General features: G+C 64.4%; 3 protein-coding genes across 3 annotated transcripts in view; all 3 read left to right on the top strand.

Annotated features, from left to right (window-relative positions):
- Positions 1-745: 745 nt before the first annotated feature.
- LOC121355669 (uridine-cytidine kinase-like 1) lies at positions 746-11,091 on the top strand. Its single transcript, XM_041471309.1, has 14 exons — positions 746-1,179; positions 1,413-1,519; positions 1,704-1,874; positions 2,306-2,377; positions 2,615-2,804; positions 2,900-2,961; positions 3,232-3,248; positions 3,948-4,046; positions 9,215-9,308; positions 9,412-9,474; positions 9,565-9,687; positions 9,761-9,868; positions 9,943-10,099; positions 10,210-11,091. Exons 1-14 carry the CDS (start codon positions 924-926, stop codon positions 10,281-10,283), a joined length of 1,593 nt encoding a protein of 530 aa, XP_041327243.1. The 5' UTR covers positions 746-923; the 3' UTR covers positions 10,284-11,091.
- A 642-nt stretch (positions 11,092-11,733) lies between these two features.
- On the top strand, positions 11,734-13,847 carry DNAJC5G (DnaJ heat shock protein family (Hsp40) member C5 gamma). Its single transcript, XM_041471311.1, has 4 exons — positions 11,734-11,943; positions 12,184-12,397; positions 12,544-12,697; positions 13,257-13,847. Exons 1-4 carry the CDS (start codon positions 11,831-11,833, stop codon positions 13,334-13,336), a joined length of 561 nt encoding a protein of 186 aa, XP_041327245.1. The 5' UTR covers positions 11,734-11,830; the 3' UTR covers positions 13,337-13,847.
- Positions 13,848-14,672: 825 nt separating this feature from the next.
- Positions 14,673-15,611, top strand: part of TRIM54 (tripartite motif containing 54) — a 3,654-nt gene continuing 2,715 nt past the window's right edge. Inside the window, exons 1-2 of the mRNA XM_041471310.1 lie at positions 14,673-14,933; positions 15,406-15,578. Coding sequence (XP_041327244.1) covers positions 14,766-14,933; positions 15,406-15,578 — 341 coding nt within the window. The 5' untranslated portion in view covers positions 14,673-14,765. The remainder of the gene's footprint in view (positions 14,934-15,405; positions 15,579-15,611) is intronic.

Below are 15,611 nucleotides of genomic sequence, written 5' to 3'. Positions count from 1 at the left end.
AGGCAGCAGGGGCTGGCTGAGCCCTGCCCTGGACGGGGCTGTGTGGCCGAGCCCAGAGCGGGTGTTCAGCGGCCAGGAACCACCAGTGCGCCCCGGGCTTGGGGCTGAGCCCAGCCCCGTCTGTCGCCCCTTCGGGGACCCGGCAGCCGCGCAGAGCACCCTCAGCGCCGTGACCGGTGACACCGACCTTGCTGCTCCGTGGGGCGGAGAGATTCAGGATGGGCTGCGGAGACGGGGGGCAGGAACGTGGGGAGGGTCAGCACGGGGCAGGGCCGGGTCCTGACCGGGGAGGAACAACCTCAGGACGGGCAGGGGGCAGCCGGCTGGGAAGCAGCTCCGCAGAAAAGGCTCCAGGGGTCCTGGGAGACAGCCAGCAGACCGTGAACCGACAACGCACCCTTGGCGTGTCCTGGACACCACCCCGCGCCGCCGGGCTCGGAGCTGTCCCTGGGCTGTCCCCAGGACACAGGGACAGGCTGGGGACAGCCCCGAGCAGCCTGGGATGCTGCAGGGCTGGAGCGTCTCTGCCGGGGTGAGGCTGAGGGAGCTGCGGCTGCTGAGCCCGGGGCAGAGCCCGGGATCCCCGGTGTGGCACGGGCTGGGAGGGCCGTGCGGGTGAGCCCGGGGCAGAGCCCGGGATCCCCGGTGTGGCACGGGCTGGGAGGGCCGTGCGGGTGAGCCCGGGGCAGAGCCCGGGATCCCCGGTGGCCTCGGTCGGGGCGGAGTCTGAGTGGGGGCGGAGTCACAGTAGGGGCGGGGCCTGATCGGGGCGGGGCTCCAGTCAGGGGCGGGGGCTCCACAGGGGCGGGATCTCGGCTGGGGCGGGGCCTCGGCCGAGGCGGGGTTACAGTCAGGGGCGGGGCCTGTCCCCGGGCCGTGTGCAGCACGTCCTGTCCCGGCAGCCCCCGCGGCCGCGCGCGGCAATGGCGGCGGCGGGTGCTGAGGAGCGGCGGGGGGCGGCGGGGCCGGAGCGCGGCCACAGCTCCGGCCCCGGGCCGCTGGGCTCGCTGCTCAGCCGGTTGCCGCTGGCGCCCGCCCCGGCCCCGCGGCGCCGCACCGCCAGCCAGTGCAAGCCGGAGCCGCCGCTGCTGCGCACCAGCAAACGGACTATCTACACGGCCGGGCGGCCGCCGTGGTACAGCGAGACCGGCGCGCCCGTAGATGAGGCCTTTGTCATCGGTGAGCGGCGGGACGGGGCCGCGGGGGGATGGAGATGGAGCCAAGACGGGCCGGGGAGGGGATGGAGGCCGGGCCGGGGCCGGGGCCGGGCTGCGGTCGGAAATGGTGGGACGAGGCCCCGAGGGACGGCCAAGGAGGGGCTGGGGCTGGGGCTGGGACCGGGCCGGAGCCGGGGCCGGGGCCGGGGCCGTGACGGATCCGGGCCGGGGCGGTGCCCCCGCCGCTCCCCGCAGGCCTGTGCGGCGGCAGCGCCTCGGGCAAAACCACGGTGGCGACGCGGATCATCGAGGCGCTGGACGTGCCCTGGGTCGTGCTGCTCTCCATGGACTCCTTCTACAAGGTGCGGGACGGGGTCCGGTGCGACGCTCGCGGTTCCGGTGTACCGCTGGGCGCTGCCGGTGCGCGGGGTGCAGGGACCGGGCGCGGCTCTGAGCAGGGCTGGTGCCTGTGGATGCCGGGATCCGGCATTGGGTGCTGGGTGTCCCGGTGTCCGGCACGGCGCTGAGCGCTGCCGGCGCCTGCAGGTGCTGGATGAGGGGCAGCAGGCGCTGGCAGCCCGCAGCGACTACAACTTCGACCACCCCGATGCCTTTGACTTCGAGCTGCTCGTCAATGTCCTGCGCAAGCTCAAGAAGGGCAAGAGCGTGAAGGTGCCGGTGTACGACTTCACCACACACAGCCGGCGCCGCGAGTGGGTGGGTGCCACGGGGGCCAGGCTGGGCCTGGCTGCCAGGGTCCTGGGAAAGGGGAACGCCTCTGGGCCCTGCAGGGCCTGGAGGGCTAAAGGGAGGGGACAGCTGGGGGTCATCAGGAGTTGGGGACTTATTCGGGGGAGACTGTGGGTGGATGTGCAAACAGGGCAGTGCTGATATGAGGGAGGGACTCAGTGTGGAGAGATGCTGGGAGGATAGGCTTGGGATCTAGAGCAAGATTCAGGGTCTGTCCTGGCCTGGAGCATCATTCATGGGGATCAACTATGGCTCCAAGGCATTGGTGCTGCAGGGCAGTTATGGGGAGCCCCAGCAGAGTGGTGAGACCCCAGGGGGGGTCAGTGCCCTGTGTCAGTCTTGGTGCTGCTGTGGCATGTGAGAGAAACGGGACAAACCCAGCTCCTGTCTGCCTCCAGAAAACAGTGTATGGGGCCAACGTCATCGTGTTTGAAGGGATCCTGGCCTTCGCCAACAAGGAGCTGCTCAAGGTATCGCTGCCTCAGGTGGCTGCTGGCCCAGAGGGGATGTGCTGCAGCAGGACAGGTGCTGGCCCTGGGTGCCACTGCAGCAGGGGGGCTGTGGAGGGAGAGGTCTCCACACTTGCTGGGGAGGTGTCTGAGGCCTCAGGGGAGGTGATGCCAGGTACCACTGCGGGATAGTGGAGGGGAGTAACGCAGGTATGATGAGAGCTGCATAGGGGGTGCTCACCCCTCCCAGTTTTCCAGCTCCTGGACATGAAAGTGTTTGTGGACACGGACTCCGACATCCGCCTGGTGCGGCGGCTGCAGCGCGACATCATGGAGCGCGGGCGCGACGTCGCGGGCGTCATCAAGCAGTACAACAAGTTTGTGAAGCCAGCCTTCGAGCAGTACATCGAGCCCACCGTGCAGGTTGCCGACATCGTGGTGCCCAGGGGTGAGGCCAGAGCTGACCCTGGCGTGGGGAGCGGGTGCTGTGGGGCAGGGGTGGGTCAGCGTCCGCCCCACCTGCCTCCTCTGCTCCGCCCTCAGGTGGGGAAAACTTCGTGGCTCTGGACCTCATTGTGCAGCATGTGCACAGCCAGCTGGAAAAGGTGAGCCAGGGCTGAGGGGGAGAAGGGTCTTGCATGCAGAGGGCAGGATGTGACCTCACCCAGACCTGTGCTCTTGGAGCACCTGGGGGCCTCTTGACATCACCTCTGTTCTCGAAAGGCCCCAGCATGGTGCTTGGGGGAGCAGATCTGTGAAGTGGGCACTGGGGAGGAGGGTGGGGAGCCACCTGGGCTGTTGTGGTGGCTGTGAGTGACTGACAGGGTGTCCTTCCTGTTCCCCTGTGCTGCGCCGGTGACCTCTGCACCACCCAGCGGGAGATTACAGTCAGGTACGTGGGACCCACCGCTGCAGAGGAGCCTGTTCTGGGTTGGGGGGCTGCTGGCACCCACTGGATTCCGAGTCTTGCTGCCTCTGTGTCCCTGCTGGCAGAGCTTTGCTGAGGTGCCTGAGCGTAGCTGCTCCTCCCCAGTGCTGCAGGGGCTGTGGTCAGCTCCTTAGGGCCTGTCTGGCTGCAGCTCTGGGCTCTGTGTGACACATCCCACACTGGCTGATGCATGTGGCCAGCTCCCTGCCCTGTCAGGAGCAGGGCTCCTGTCCTGGCTGCTGAGTTACTCTGGGCTGTTCACTTCTGTGGGAGGAGTGCCCTGCATGGTCCCTGTTCCTGACAGTTCTTGTCCTCTTTGAGCAGGACAGCTCTTGTCCCTTGCAGTGCACGGCCTGCTCCCAGGGTGCAGGGGAATGTCCTGCCCTGCAGAGCTGCAGCTCCTGGTGCTGCAGAGGCTGCAGCAGCCGTGTGTGTGGTCTGGGGGGTTCACCCCAGTCTTCTTGGGTAGCCCAGCTCTGGGGTCTCATGCCTGGTATCAGACTTGGGGCAATCTTCAGGATCCAGGCGGGAAGGCCAAGCACGGTGCTGACCTTCCAGAGGGGTTTTTCTGGAGCCTTCCTTTGGCAGGGCCGTGTCCCTCCAAGGGCCCAGGGCTGTGGGTGTGCGTGTGCTGCACAGCTCTGAGCCCCCTCCTCCCTGCAGGGCAGCCCTGGCCTCCGCCCACCAAGGACAGCCCCTGCCAAAGACTCTGAGCGTCCTGGAGAGCACGCCGCAGGTGCGGGGCATGCACACCATCATCAGGTACATCCCTGCTCTGGGCTGCTTGGTGGGATCGCGCCACAGGGCCTGCTGTGCCCCTGGGACTGCAGTCGTGGGGGTTGGCCTGGAGCAGAATAGCTGGATGGAGCTGGCCCTGGCCCCATGGGCACTTGTCTGGTGACCAAACCTCTGCACATCTGCACGTTTGGGTGATTCCTGAGCCAAAGGCAGGCTTTTCCTGCAATGGGAGGGGACTGGTTGGCTCTTTCCTCACTGGAGCACAGGTGGAGCAGCTGGTGGCAGGGAGCAAGGTACCCTTTGCCCCTCTCCCGGGGCACTGAGAGCTAGCTGGGCAGCTGCTTCTATGGCTTCACCACTCCTGATCTTTTCTTTCCCCTCTGATGCTCCTTATTTCCAGGTGGCAGTCGCATCAGGTAGTGAAGGGTCTAAAGGCCCTGAGGCCTTTAGGATTACGGAGAGGTTCATTTTTTTTTGCAGCTGCAGAACTTGGCAGCCCCAGGTGTGTTTCTCCACAGCAGAGAGGGGATGTTGAGCTCAGTCAGGTCCTCCTATGCCTCTCATGCTGTGGCTGCTATGGCACCTGTGTGTTGGTTTGGAAGGTGTCAGCTCATGTCCTTGTGAGATACCTGGAGAGGACTGAGTACACTTTCAGTAAGCTTGCAGAGGAAACCAAGTGGGGTGGGATGTGGATCTGCTGGAGAAAAGGAAGGCTCTGCAGAAGGATTGGGACAGTCTGGATCGATGTACTGAGACCAGCAGAGTGAGGGGTCAACAAGGCCAAGTGCCAGGTCCTGCCCTCGGGTCACAACAGCCCCGTGAAGCACCCCAGGATGGGGCAGAGGGGCTGGTGAGCAGTGGCTCAACACAAGCCCAGGTGGGCAAGTGGCCAGTGGCACCTGGGCTGTCCCTTCTGGGCACTGCTGGGGCACCTCCAGTCTTGGGGACAGTTCTGGGCCCCTCCTGATAAGAGAGACATTGAGGGAGCATGTCCAGGGCAGGGGATTTAGCTGGGGAAGGGAATGGAGCCCCAGGAGAGGCTGAGGGAGCTGGAAAGGGGCTCAGCCTGGAGAAAAGGAGGCTCAGGGGGCACCTTCTCATTCTCTATAGCTTCCTGACAGGAGGATGCAGCCAGATGAGGGTCAGGCTCTGCTCCCATGGAAAAAGGGACAGGACAAAAGGAAGCTGCCTCAGGCTGCTCCAGAGGAGATTTAGGTTGGATATTGGGAGCAGTTTCTTCATGGAAAGGATTTTCCAGCCTCAGCACAGCTGCTCCAGGTAGTGATGGAGTCCCCATCCCTGGAGGAATTTAGAAACCACGTGGATGTGGCACTTGAGGGTGTTGGCCAGTGGTGGCCTTGGCAGTGCTGGGGGAGGAGCTGAACTTGATCTCAAAGGGCTTTTCCAACCCAAACAATTTATGATGTTCTGATACTCCAGGCCACATACAGGCTGGGCACCTCCTTTCCTTCTGCTGACTCCTTCCTCCTGTGGAAGCACAGGCTCAAGGCAGTAGGACAGGTGATGTGGCACCTGAGGTGTGCCAGGCAGAGCCCTGTGCCAGTGCCCGTGTCCCTCCCCCGGGCTGTGGCTCCGCCTTTGTACCACAAGTGCTTGATGACCTTAATCCGGAGGCTCAGGGCTGTGCTGGGCTGCTTGGGGGTGGGTTGGCTTTGCCACCACTGGCCTCACGTGGCTGTGCTGATGCCATGCAGGAGCAGGGCCGGGGTGCTGGGGAGGCAGCTGAGCCCGTTCCAGATGGTGTGTAAGAAATGCCACACTTCTGAGGAGCATTGGCTCAGCCTGCCAGCTGCCCCCTGGAATCCTGCTGGGCCAGTGCCTTTCCCAAACCTCTGAGCTGAGGAGCTCTGCTGGCTGTCTGTGCCAGGGCACAGCAAGGCAGCGTGTGTTTCTGGTGAGACTTGGTGGCATTTGTTGGCTTCTGTGTCACTTGGGCATGGCATGGGGCTGTTGCTGGTCACCACATGTCACCCTCTACTTGCGAGGTGCTGCTTTTGCCTGCTGCCCTTCTCTTGGGCTCTCGGAGGGCTCCAGGCTGGTGAGACTCAAACACACCTTTAGCCACATTTCCTGCACCTCCATGTGCAGTTGTTGCATCTTAGCAGATCTGTCTCTCGTCTTTATTAATGTATTTCATATTTAGACTCATGTGTTTATTACATTTTATCAGTGAAACAACCTCACAACTATGAATTCTACAGTCTTTCATTAGCAAAACACAAAATAGCTAATTGTCTTTTGTTACAAAGTCTTTGAAGACTAAACTGTCTAATTAAAAAATAACAGATTATTTTCTCTTTTAACCTAATAACTAATCTCTCAAAGCCTACAACGCAGACTTTTCTGTCTAATTACAAAACATCACCCAATTCTATGAAAAAGAAAGAAAAAGGTGAAAAAGAACAACTTACTTCTGCCCTAAAACCTCCATCTTACTTCATATTTATTTCTATATTCTAAAACCCCAAACTCTTAAGTTTTCCACCCTGTAATATTACACACTTCTAGCCAACTACACACTCATAATCCTAGTGCTATTAATTAATTTTAGAAGTCTTCTCCACAACCTCAAGTCAAATACAGTACTGTCTTACAAGTCTGCCTTTCAGCACAGAAAATTTAGAATTGCCAGCATCTGAAGTTCCAGCATGATGCAGTGGTTTGGGTGGGAGGGACCTTTGGAGGCTGCCTAGCTCAACCCCTGGCATCAGCAGGGACCCTTCCCCTGCGCCAGGCTGCAGCTCTGCAGTGCTCCCACAGCACAGCCTTTCTGGGTGCCTGGACGTGTCCAGCCCAGCAGCACCACTGCAGAGCTGTGGGGCACATTCTGCTCCCTCCTGGTCCTGTCTGGTGCTTCCCAGAGCAGCTCTCTGGGATGTCAGTCCTGCGTGCTAGCCAGCACCATTCCCGGTGGCTCCACTCCTCAGGCTCCCCCGTCTGTCTGCTGGGAGGGTGTTGCTGGCAGCACATGAGCATCAGCGTGGCAGATCAGGCTGGCAGCTGGGGGAAGCACTTTCTAGAGCAATTTTCTGCTCTTGTGGAGAGACAGAAACTGAAAATGAGTCCCACACTGGAATAGCTGCAGTTTGAGTCATGAGGCTGAGAATAGATGGAGTGTGAAGGATGCAGTGTCAGGATGAGCAGGACTGGTACCCATTGCCAGAGGGCATGTTGCATGAGATACTGGGCAGGAGTACTTCCCTGAGGGTGGTGAGGCTCTGCTCAGGTTGCCCAGGATAGCTGGTTGCCCCAAGGGCAGGCTGGACAGGGTTTGGGGGAACCTGGTGTAATAGAAGGTGTGACTGCCCATGGCAGGGCCATGGGACAAGGTGACCTCTAAGGTCCCTCCCAACACAAACCATTCTGGCATTCTGTAACCCATTCATGCCCAGGTACAGGTGCCTGGCTGTACCAGCTGCCTCTCAGCTGCAGACAGTCCAGTTCATGCACAGAGCTGGTGCTGTGATCAGGCCCAGGCAGATGCTCCTGGTCCCTCTGTCATCTCCTGAGCATGCTAGGGAAGGCTGAGCTTGTCAGGAGCACCAGCTGCAGGCTCCCAGTGTGCTGCAGTGTGCTGAGGTTCACCTGCCTCCTCTGTGGATAGCAGCGGTGTGTTTCCTCAGGCTTCACCCAGGCAGTGATGCTGTGGGGTGAGGGACCTGCAGTGGGGACAGTGATGTCCCCCCATCGTGCTCTGCCAGCTGAGGGGGTGGGATGGTGGCACTGATGGATCCTGGTAAGCTGCTGCTGCCCAGCATGTGCTGGCACAGCCCTTGCCCCTGCCCTGCTGGTGCCCTGGGCAGGGAGAAGCTTCATGGTTGTGTCTGCACTGGGGTTCCCCAGGGGTTCCCCATCCCCAGAGGAACCTGCCTCTGTGGGAGCAGTGTGGGGCCTGTCCCACGCAGCCGGGGGCCAGCACAGCCTGGTGGGTCTCAGTGGGGGCAGCTGGCTGGGACAGGACAGGCTGCAGGGGAGGCAGGGAGGCTGATGGCTCGTGCTGCTGCCAGGCTGCTGTGGGTGGATGTGTGGGTGCAGCCCACCTGTGAGTGCTTGCTGACAGCTCACTCTGGGAGCTGTAGACAGGGTCTTCCAGACCAGAACTGGTTTTTTTGCCTTCCCTGGGGGTGCTGGCTGTGCCCAGGGGTTTGGGGATGTCTGTATGCCGTGGTCACTGCAGATGTCAGCTGTGAGTGACCCTGGAATGGCTGCAGGAGCACACGAGGACAGCAGTGACTGCTCGTCCTCCTCCGAGCGCCTCAGTGGGGGTGTCTGTCATCCACCGAGGTGTAAGAAATGCCAGATGATGTCTTAAAATACGGAGTAAAAATATTCAATATCATTCTGCCTCTTCAGGAGTGTTGCCAGCTCGGCTTCTTCCATCTGGGAACGGGCAGGTGTCTGTGGGACTTCTTTGTCTTCATGTTCCCCACAAGGCTGGTGGCCAGGTTATTCCCAGTAGGAAAAGTTGTCTACTTTCCCTCTGCTGTGGGGTTAGTGCCCTGCATGCAGGGCTGGCTTTTCCCCCTCTGGGGGATGGGAGAGGCTTTCTGGGAATTGCAGCTCCATGGCAGCTTTGTTCTGGTTTGTGTTTGTTGTACATCTCAGTGCCTTGAGTACATCAGAGCTGTGAAAAGGGCATGGTGGGTATTTCAGAGTCACCTGGTTCTTAGCAGTGCTTTATCCCTGACTTGGGACATAGAGGGGGGAGCTGGGGACATGTTCAACTCTTTCCTGTCACCCAGCATGCCCAGCCATGGTGCACTGTCTCCTTCCACAGCGGGGTCCTAGCCTGTCCTGGCTCTGCTCCTGTTCTGCCTGGGGCTCCCAACACTCACCCACTGCTCCTGAGTTTGTGCTGCCCCATGGCTGATGGTCCTGCCTGACCTGTTCCTACTCCCCATTCTCCCAGCTCTCTCTGATGTCTGTAAGTGGTGTTGCACCTCCCTCCCAGGGTAGCCAAGCCACTCTCTTGCTTCTGTAGTCCTGTCTAAGAAGCTGAGGTCTCAGTGAGCACCGCAGTGCTGGAGATCACTGACTGTGTCACTCCAAGAGTGCTCTGGTTCCCACAGACTGGGGCTGCTGTCCATGCTGGTTGGCCCCTGGAGCCCCACGTGTGGTCTGCAGGGACGGCAGGGGCTCTGTTCCTACCTCAACTGTGTCATCCCTCCCAGGAACAAGGACACGACCAGGGACGAATTTATCTTCTACTCCAAGCGCCTGATGCGGCTGCTGATTGAACATGCCTTGTCCTTCCTGCCCCTGAAGGTGAGTGCCCACTCCTGGGTGTAGCCACAGCCCCACCCCATCTCCCCTCCTGGGTGCCCCCAGTCCCAGGGGTCTGGCCCACTCTGTGCTCCCCTTTCTGCAGTCGGTCACGGTGGAGACGCCGCAGGGCACCATGTACGAGGGGAAGCGGTTCCACAGGCAGCGGGTGAGACACGACCCCTGCTCCCCGTGAGAGCACGGCTCCTGGCTCAGCATGCACTAGGAGCACCCAGCACGTGTCCTGCCCCTTTCCCAGATCACCGGCGTGTCCATCCTGCGGGCAGGTGAGACCATGGAGCAGGCCCTGACCGCTGTCTGCAAGGACATCCGCCTGGGCAAGATCCTCATCCAGACCAACCTGGACACAGGGGAGCCTGAGGTGAGTCCTGCTGCAGCCTGGCACACAGCCGTGCCCCGCTGGCACCTCACCAACCCCTTCCTTCCCTCCCCAGCTGCACTACCTGCGCCTGCCCAAGGAGATCAGCGAGGACTACGTCATCCTGATGGACAGCACGGTGTCCACGGGGGCCGCGGCCATGATGGCTGTGCGCGTGCTGCTGGTGAGCGCCGGGCCGCGGGTGGGGCAGGGCGTCCTCGGGGCCCAGCTGGGCTCTCACATCTCCCTGTGCCGCAGGACCACGACGTGCAGGAGGACAGGATCTTCCTGCTGTCACTGCTGATGGCGGAGATGGGGGTGCACTCCGTGGCCTACGCCTTTCCCCGCGTCCACATCATCACCACAGCCGTGGACAAGCGGGTCAACGAGGAGTTCCACATCATCCCGGGCATCGGTGAGGGGGACCAGGGTGTGCTGCACCTCGTGGCTGGGGCCAGCGAGCCTTGCCAGGACTGTGGTGGGGCTGGTGCTGCTGCCCCTTCACTTTGTCCCTTTCTCTGCCAGGTAACTTTGGAGACAGATACTTCGGCACCGATGGCCCCTCGGCCTGGTGTGAGAGCGACAGCATGGACTGCTGAGCTGGCTGGCCTCAGGACCACGGGCTAGGCTGGCTGCAGGGCTGGCCCCATCCCTGCCCCCGGGAGAGGCCCTGAGCTGCCAGCTGTGCCCACCTGCCAGCCCCTGGCTCTCCGGACCTGCGCTGGGCTCTGCTGCTGCTGCTGGTCTCCTGGTCTCCCTCTGCCCCAAGGACCAATCCTCCCCAGGGAGGAGGAGAAGAGAGGGATGGCCTCTCCTGCGGACCACGGAGAGGGGATATTTAGGGACATTCCTTGCTCCCAGAGCCCTGCCTCTGGGCCTGGGCCAGCCGTGCCTCCAGAGGGAGTGGTGGTCTCCCTGCGGCTGTGCCTGAGGGGGTGCTCACCTGCTACCCAGGGGAAGAGGGGGATGGGGTCCAGGCTAGCTCCATGCCTGGAACTGTATTTATTTCTATTTATTGTGGGCAGCCCCCAGCTCCAGTGGGACCCTCTGACATCAGGGACTGGACCCCATGGATCCACCCTGTCCCTGCCAATCCACACTCCATCCCCGGTCCCAGGAGTTGGGGGTTGGCATGGGGCTGCCTTCCCGGTGCTGTCTCATCCCCGGTGCGCAGAGTGCTGCCGGTGCCCGGGGAGTGGTGAGGTGTCCCCGGTGCTGCCCTTGTTGCTCAGGTTCTTTTTCCAAAGGGCAGCGGCAGCCTTGCCCCCCCCCGCCCCCGCCCCCGGTGGCAGCAGGAGGGTCCGGGGCGGGGGGTCTGTCCCCGCAGTCTGCGCTGTCCCGGGCCCGGCCGTGCCCCCCACCCCTCGCCACCGTTTTGTACCAATAAAGGAGCAGCGCGATGCCCGTGTGCCGCCTCCTGCTGCCGCCGCACCGGGGTCGGGCGGTCCCTGGGGCCGGGCCGTGCCCCGTACCGGGTGTCGCCGGCCGGGCCGTGCCCTGTGCCGGGTGTACCGGGTGTCGTCCATCCCCGGTCCCAGGAGTTGGGGGTTGGCATGGGGCTGCCTTCCCGGTGCTGTCTCATCCCCGGTGCGCAGAGTGCTGCCGGTGCCCGGGGAGTGGTGAGGTGTCCCCGGTGCTGCCCTTGTTGCTCAGGTTCTTTTTCCAAAGGGCAGCGGCAGCCTTGCCCCCCCCCGCCCCCGCCCCCGGTGGCAGCAGGAGGGTCCGGGGCGGGGGGTCTGTCCCCGCAGCCCGCGCTGTCCCGGGCCCGGCCGTGCCCCCCACCCCTCGCCACCGTTTTGTACCAATAAAGGAGCAGCGCGATGCCCGTGTGCCGCCTCCTGCTGCCGCCGCACCGGGGTCGGGCGGTCCCTGGGGCCGGGCCGTGCCCCGTACCGGGTGTCGCTGCCCGGGCCGTGCCCTGTACCGGGTGTCGCCGGCCGGGCTGTGCCCTGTACCGGGTGTCGCTGGCCTGTACCGGGTGTCGTCGGCCGGGCCGTGCCCTGTACCGGGTGTCGCCGGCCGGGCCGTGCCCTGCACCGGGCGGCGCCTGCGCAGAGCGGCGGCGGCGCGGGCGGAAGCGGCGGCGGGGCAGGCCCGTGGCGGTCGCTGCCGCGTCCCGTCCGACCCCGCGACCCTCGGCGCGGCCATGGCGGAGCCCCCGCGGCCGCAGCGGAAGCTGTCCCGGGTCGGGGAGAGCCTGTACCGCGTGCTGGGGCTGCAGAAGGGCAGCTCCCCCGAGGAGATCAAGAAGGCCTATCGGTACGGGGGGGGCCGGCGGGGTCCGCGGGTCGTCCTGGGCGCCCAGGCGTGAGGGTCCGTCCCGCCAGCGCGGCCGGGACCTCGTCCGGATGGTCCTGGTGCCGTCCCGGCGGCCAGGGCCGGTTCCGGGCAGCGGGGCTGTGACCCCGTGCCGGGGTCCCGGCTCCGTGCGGGGGTGTGGGCTGTCCCGGGCGGTGGGACTGTGACCCCGTGCCGGGGGTCCCCCCGCTGCACCCACAGGAAGCTGGCTCTCAAGTACCACCCAGACAAGAACCCCGATGACCCAGCGGCAGCCGAGCGCTTCAAGGAGATCAACAGCGCCCACGCCACGCTCAGCGACGCGGACAAGCGCCGCCTGTACGACCAGTACGGCTCCCTTGGCCTCTACGTGGCCGAGCAGTTCGGCGACGATGCTGTGCGGCACTACTTCCTCATGTCCAAGTGGTGGTTCCAGGTGAGCCCGGCATCAGGTGGGGCCGGCGGGTCGGGTGAGCTCAGTGGTTTGCCGTGCTGGCAGGCTGGTGTTTGAGCGGGCTCTCGGGGCTGGTGTGATGGGGCGGGCACTCAGGTGAGCTCACAGCACGTCTGTCCCTGACACAGGCACTGCTGCTGTGCTGCGGAGCCCTCACCTGCTGCTGCTGCTGCTGCTGCTGTTTCTTCTGCTGCGGGACGTGCTGCCAACCCAAGGAGGATGAGTCCTACAAGTACGTGGACCCCAAGGACCTGGAGGCACAGATGCGTGCAGAGGACAGCGGTAAGTCAGGCGGGAGGGAGCCTGGCAGCTGGGAGCACCTGTGTTAGCTTTGTGGGGGCTCTGGGGTGTCCCCATGTCCCATCTCGTGTGGGGGACAGAGTTCTGGCTCAGGTCATGGGTTGGTTTTAGCCATAGCTCTTAGCTCTTACTTCCAGCCAGCCCTTGGTGCTTCCTGTGGGGGCCAGGGCTGGTGACAGTGACAGAGGGAGCCACTGCATGGGCCATGGGTACACCTTCTCCTTCCCACTGGACAAAGGCCCCCTGAACAGGCCTGAAGCTTAGAGACCCTGGGGCCTGAGCCCTTTGGGGCACAGAGCACGGGAAGAGCAGCTGTGCTCCGGGCCAGCTGTGTTCCCTGGCACTGGCTGTACTGGTGTCAGTGGGGCTGCGTGACTCCTGCAGGTTCCCTTGGGGTCAGGGCACTCCCACGGGTCTCTGCACTGGCCAGGGCTGTGGGGGCTTTGGGCTGTGGGAGCCCTCGAGGCAGTGTTGTGAGGTTGCTGCTCACTGGCACCACAGGGTGGGGCTGGGGCACTGATCTGCAGCTCTTCCTTTCCAGATCCTCAGGGCCCCGTTGTAGCGCAGCCGCCGCCGGCCAGCGCGGAGCCGCTGCCAGCCAGCACCAGGAGCGATGCCTGAGGCCGGCCCCGTCCCCCGGCTCCCCCATGGCTGGGGCAGGGATCCTCCTTTGGGACTGTCACTTTCTGGGACCACGGTCCCGCCCCTCGGGCTGGCTCATCAGCCTCGCGAGGGATAGAATCTCAGGTTAATTTGGCCAGCATCAATGCACAGGCTCCTGGGCCCCTGCTCGAGCTCCAGGGCAATGCCCCAGTGTCCCAGCACTGGTGGTGGCAGTGGCCTGGAGCCCGTGCTGCCGTGGCCCCCTTGAGTGCCTTGCCCGTGCCCGGTGGGGCACTGAGCAGCAGGCACGAGCAGAGATGCTCCGGGCGAGCTCTGTAGCTCTCAGTCCGAGACCATTAGCACTGTAACCTCGGGGCTGGGCTGAGCCCGCCCCTCCTCAGCCCTCCCTGTGCGTGCTGGGTGCCAAACGCTGCTGTGGGGCTGGGGTGCTCCTGTGCGTGCCCCTTCCCTCTGCCCTCTGGGTTTGTCTGGGTTTTTGTGGGCACCATTAAAGGCCGACGGGAGGGGAGTGTGTGTGTGTGTGTGCCTGCTGTCCAGGGCTGCTGGAGCACTCGCAGCAGGATGTGCCTCTGCCTGGTGTTGCCCATGCTGGGGGCTGTTCCCGTGGATCCTGCGGGGCGCTGGACTAACCGGGGTGTGGAGTAGGAGGTCACGCCCTGTGTGGAGTGGTCATGTCGAGTGGGGGGAATGTTACCTGTCTCCTGTCACCCACCTGGTCGCATTGTGTGGCCCCTGCTGCTGGCTCTTGCAGGCTCTGCTCTTCCTGCTCCTTCTGCTGGTGTCCCGGAGCCCTGCTCCCCGCTGCCGGCACCGGCCCCGCTCCTGCCCCGCTCTCGGGGAGCCGTGGCCCTGCGGAGAGCCAGCACTGGCCGGGTGGCACCGAGGGGGACGCAGGGAGCCGCTTGCTTGTTCTTCCCATCTCTGGTCACTGCCGCTGCCCGCAGCTGCATGGGCTCTGCCTCACTCCCTAAATATAGCCAGGGTGCCAGGGCGAGTGGGGATGGGGGTGTCCTGGCACCAGCCCCCCGCCCTGCTCTTCGGGGGGGCTGGCACTGTGGGATCTGCGGGACCCCAACCTCCCGCAGCCCTGCTGCCCGCAGAGCGGGGCACATTCTCCTCAGCGTGCTTGCCAGCCCTGCAGCCCCTGCTCCAGCCAGCCCCGGTCCCCCGGAGCCTCGGCCGCTCCTCCTCCCGGGCAGGGCACCAGCGGTCCCGGAACGCAGCCGGTGCCGGGCCCTGCCGGTGCCGAGGGGTGGGCAGGAGCGGTGACTCAGTGTCACCCGACGCCGCCGACAGCTGCGGCCCCGGCGGGGCGGGGGCGGCTAAAATTAGCGCCGGGGGCCGGGGCCGGGGCCGAAACAAAGCGGGCACCGGGCGGCCGGAGCGGAGCGGCGGGACAGAGCCGGGACGGGCCGGGACCGCGGCCATGAACTTCGCGGTAGGGCTGAAGCCGCTTCTGGCGGAGGCGCGGAGCATGGAGAGCCTGGAGAAGCAGCTCATCTGCCCCATCTGCCTGGAGATGTTCTCCAAGCCCGTGGTCATCCTGCCCTGCCAGCACAACCTCTGCCGCAAGTGCGCCAACGACGTCTTCCAGGTGGGAGCCGCCGGTGGGGCGGGGGGAGGCGCCGGCACCTCGCTCCCCGGGACCCCGGTCCGGCGGGTGGTGGCCCCGCTATCCCGGAATCCCCGGCCAGCGAGGCGGAGGGGTGGGCGGCACCAGGAGCACCGGGATCGTCTTCACAGGGGGGCCTGGTCTGGCACTGGCGCCGGGAATCCCGGCTCCGGGAGCAGCCGCTGGGAACTCCGGTGGTCTGCGCTCGGTGCCTCTCCCGGCTGGCGGGGACGGTGAACGGGAATCGGGGGCCGTGTACGAGTCCTGCTTTGTGTCCACATCCGTGGCCGTGCTCTCGCCGGTCTCCATCTCCGTGCCCATGGCCGTGTCCGGGTCCGTGCCGGGGGGCTGTGGGGCGCAGATCCGCGGGGCGGGAGGTGCCAGGGGTGCCGGTGTTCCGGGACTGCCGGGGGTGCGGGCTGCCGCCGCCGTGACCCCTCGCGTACCCCCCCAGGCCTCCAACCCGCTGTGGCAGTCGCGGGGCTCCAGCGCGGTGCCGTCGGGCGGGCGGTTCCGGTGCCCGTCCTGCCGGCACGAGGTGGTGCTGGACCGGCACGGGGTGTACGGATTGCAGCGGAACCTGCTCGTGGAGAACATCATCGACATCTACAAGCAGGAGTCGGCCCGGTCCGGAGGCGCGGGGACCCCGGGGCGGGGGAG

Source organism: Pyrgilauda ruficollis, unplaced genomic scaffold, assembly GCF_017590135.1.
Source record: "Pyrgilauda ruficollis isolate IOZ18807 unplaced genomic scaffold, ASM1759013v1 scaffold260, whole genome shotgun sequence".
Taxonomy (NCBI): Eukaryota; Metazoa; Chordata; class Aves; order Passeriformes; family Passeridae; genus Pyrgilauda; species Pyrgilauda ruficollis.
The sequence above is the reverse complement of the archived record's forward strand: the minus strand, read 5'-3'. Positions and strand labels throughout refer to the sequence as shown.

Bases quoted from the DNA above. Each gene is read 5' to 3' on its own strand.
- DNAJC5G (XM_041471311.1), top strand. From the start codon at position 11,831: ATGGCGGAGCCCCCGCGGCCGCAGCGGAAGCTGTCCCGGGTCGGGGAG. The intron at 11,944-12,183 runs GTACGGGGGGGG...CTGCACCCACAG, and splicing joins GAGATCAAGAAGGCCTATCG to GAAGCTGGCTCTCAAGTACC. The intron at 12,398-12,543 runs GTGAGCCCGGCA...TCCCTGACACAG, and splicing joins TGTCCAAGTGGTGGTTCCAG to GCACTGCTGCTGTGCTGCGG.
- LOC121355669 (XM_041471309.1), top strand. From the start codon at position 924: ATGGCGGCGGCGGGTGCTGAGGAGCGGCGGGGGGCGGCGGGGCCGGAG. The intron at 1,180-1,412 runs GTGAGCGGCGGG...CGCTCCCCGCAG, and splicing joins AGATGAGGCCTTTGTCATCG to GCCTGTGCGGCGGCAGCGCC. The intron at 4,047-9,214 runs GTACATCCCTGC...CATCCCTCCCAG, and splicing joins GGCATGCACACCATCATCAG to GAACAAGGACACGACCAGGG.